General features: G+C 29.9%; 1 protein-coding gene across 1 annotated transcript; it reads left to right on the forward strand.

Annotated features, from left to right (window-relative positions):
- The first annotated feature begins 2,060 nt into the window (after window positions 1-2,060).
- On the forward strand, window positions 2,061-2,435 carry LOC140954353 (AP2/ERF and B3 domain-containing transcription factor ARF14-like). Its single transcript, XM_073403682.1, has one exon. It carries the CDS (start codon window positions 2,061-2,063, stop codon window positions 2,433-2,435), a length of 375 nt encoding a protein of 124 aa, XP_073259783.1.
- The last annotated feature ends 890 nt before the right edge of the window (window positions 2,436-3,325 follow it).

Here is a 3,325-nt window from a genome sequence, read left to right on the forward strand (position 1 = left end):
TAATTAATAATTCAATTTTATTATTGTGTTTTCTTTTTAAATGAATAATCCAGCTTACTTTCAATCGTAATTCTGGCTTCTTTAATAAAATATGGTTCATGTAATATAAAAGTATTTAACACTCTTAAAAAATCCATGAAAAAAGTGTGAAAAAAAAAATTAAAATCATATCAAATAAATCAATATATCCCTACTAGGGTGAAGTAAATGGTGGGGTAGTGGGAACTGGGATGTTTTCTAATATAATAATATTTTCTGTAGGAAATCTGAAATCTGGTTTCGAAGTGGCAGAAATTCTGCTGATCACTTTCTGGTGCCTTTCCTATTTTCTGTCACATCATCTTACACCGACTATTTTAATTTCATATTCTTCCTCTCCTGGGCCTCGTTTGTTTTAGAAAAATTAAAATTTAAACTTTACTGCCTGATTTCTTAAAATGTACGGGAGTTATCTCGATATACTATCCACTGAATTTTACAAGTTTATAATTATTTTTTTTAATTTATATTTTATAAGGTTATTACAATATTAAATAAATATCTTAGTAATTAATTTCCAAACTTTTCTATATTTTTTATTAAAAAAAATTAGTCGGTCAAAAAATATTTTTTGATCCAATAAAAAGTTAACTCGATTTTCAGAAAAGTATTTTTCTTTTATTTTGGATAGAAAACACTTTCCAGACACTATAAAATTTTTATAAAAATCATATTATTTGCTGATTATATCAAATTTGATCCTCAAACTTTTGATTGTTATATATTTTGTTTTGAATCTTTTTATTTTTTGAATTGTTATTTGCTTTTTTTTCTTATTATTTTTTAATTGAAAGTTTTTATTTATTAAATTTGGTTCTCATTCTTTTGATTGTTACTTATTTTATTTGAAATAATTTATAAAATTATTATTATTATTATTATTATTATTATTATTATTATTTTAATTTCATCATCTTTTAATTTTTTTTATCTGTTAGATTTAATTTAATTTATAAGATTTGTTCCTCATTATTGTAATAAACTTGAAAAAAAATATTAATAAATTATTTTCCAGTTTATTTTCTATAATATAACCAAATATTGAAAAATATTTTCCAACTTATTTTCTATGACACTACTACATATAAAAAAATAATTCATTTTTCAAGAATTCATCTTTTAAAAAAACTAATTTATATAAAAAAAATACTTTCCCCCAGACAAAACTTAATTTACTTGTCATCTATCCCCATCTATATAAAATACTAACACATAATGCAACGAAGCAAGCAAAAAGAAGAAGAAGAAAAAAAAGAAATGGCGAAGTTCTCAAAGTTGCTAGCCAAGACGGATATATATTCACAAGACACTCTCAATGCCTGGTAAGTTTTTCAAGCCTCTCCCATGCATCTCTGAAAGATAGCCATGTCCGAGATTTTCCAAAGCCAGTTCTCTCAAAGGGCTTGCTTGCATTCGTTCGCCACAAGGAACTTAAAGTTGGGGACAGGGTCAAGTTTTTCAAGGAGAAAGACCAAAGTGGTCCGGCAACTACGGGGTTGAAGCTGAAAAGAAAATCAAGATATTTGGGGTTATCTTTGGGTATAATAACTATGGATCGAAGTGCCGACACAATTTTAACTTCAATATGGTCCGTGTCTTATATGCCACCTCGGATTTCACTCTTACCTCATCATTCACTTTATCATTGTTGACGGCAAGAAAGGGAGAATTGATAAAGTGGGATCGATTATTCAAGTCAACAATATAATGTGATACAAATGAGTTTTACCGAGTTATTTTCCAATTGAGTTGTTGAGTTTTTTTATTCAATTTAATTAAATAATTATTTTAATTAGATATTAAATGCGTTTGTTGGCTGGAAGGGGAAAAAATTGCTATTTGTACAAAACAAATATACTGCAACTACTATTCTTTTCAACAATCTCAATTTTTATTTTATTTTATCGATAAAGGGAGAGTCTCTAGGTTGCTTCTCTGATTGCAAGTGCCATGGGCCCCTAGTGTGTGTGTGTGTATAATAGCTGCACATAGCGCAAGACACCACGCAAAAAAAAGTAGAAATGGCAGAGTTCTCAAAGTTGCTAACCAAGACGGATATTCAGAAGAGACTCTCACTGCCTACCAAGTGTTTCAAGCCTCTCCCATCTCCTAAAGGCAGCCATGGCCGAGATTTTCCAGCAATAGATGAGAGTGGCTTCGCCTGGACCTTTCAATGCTCTACTCGCAAGAAAGGACACCCAAAGCCAGTTCTCTCAAAGGGCTGGCTTGCATTCGTTCGCCACAAGGAGCTTAAAGTTGGTGACAGGGTCAAGTTTTTCAAGGAGAAAGACCAAGGTGGTCCGGCAACACCTTTCTATAGGGTTGAAGCTGAAAAGGAAATCAAAATATTTGGGGTTATCTTTGGGTATTCACCCATCGTAGCCCCATTTCCATGAATGAAAACTCTTATTTTAGCTAGGCTAGCCTGGCATTTATGGCTATATAGTTGGGCATGCCTACGTAATATACTATAAGTGATGATGTTGAAGTATTTTCAAGAACTAGAAGCCCTATAAGAGAAGCCAGAATAAGATGACTGCATTCTTTCCAAGACTTCTCCAGCAGGAAAGCCGTTGGAATTGTGCAAGTCTTTTGTTGTTGTTGCTACAGTATTTTTGAAGACTCTCAGTAGCTTCGTGTTTTTCTTCTATCTTTTTTCTGAAGTAAGACTTTTCTGTTCACTTGGTTTAGTAAATGGTATTTTTCTTTCTGTGATTTTTATTTTTTTTCTTACCTCAAGTGACCACAAAAATTGCTGATATGGAGCCGCCAAGTGACATGGCTAACACTTTGGACACATCGAAATATTGCAAATTGAATTAGATTTTTTAATATACGGAGGGAAAGAAGAGACTAGATTTTTTAATATACGGAGGAGTGAATTATGACTCAATTGTTTATGATTTGATTCATGTTCAGAAATAAATACATAGAATTCAACAGTTTTCTATTATTATAGAATATTCTAAAAACCATGTGAAAGTACTATACTTTCTCCTTGTCTTTTAAATTTTTTTTTTATTATAGTTATTATATTATATTATATTATTATAACATATCCTAAAAGTACTGTAGTTATCTTGTTTTTGTTATTATTATTTTTTGTTGTTTTTCTTCCAATTTTTTTTTTTAATTTAGTTACTTAATTTTAATTGTTTTTATTTAGTTATCAAACTTTCATGACACAGATCCCGAGTTTGACGGGTTAACCTGATTTAACAAGTTAACCCGGAATTGTTTTTCTTTTTAATTAATTTTTTTTATTTAGTTTAGTTTGTTAATGTTA

Source organism: Populus alba, chromosome 12, assembly GCF_005239225.2.
Source record: "Populus alba chromosome 12, ASM523922v2, whole genome shotgun sequence".
NCBI lineage: Eukaryota > Viridiplantae > Streptophyta > Magnoliopsida > Malpighiales > Salicaceae > Populus > Populus alba.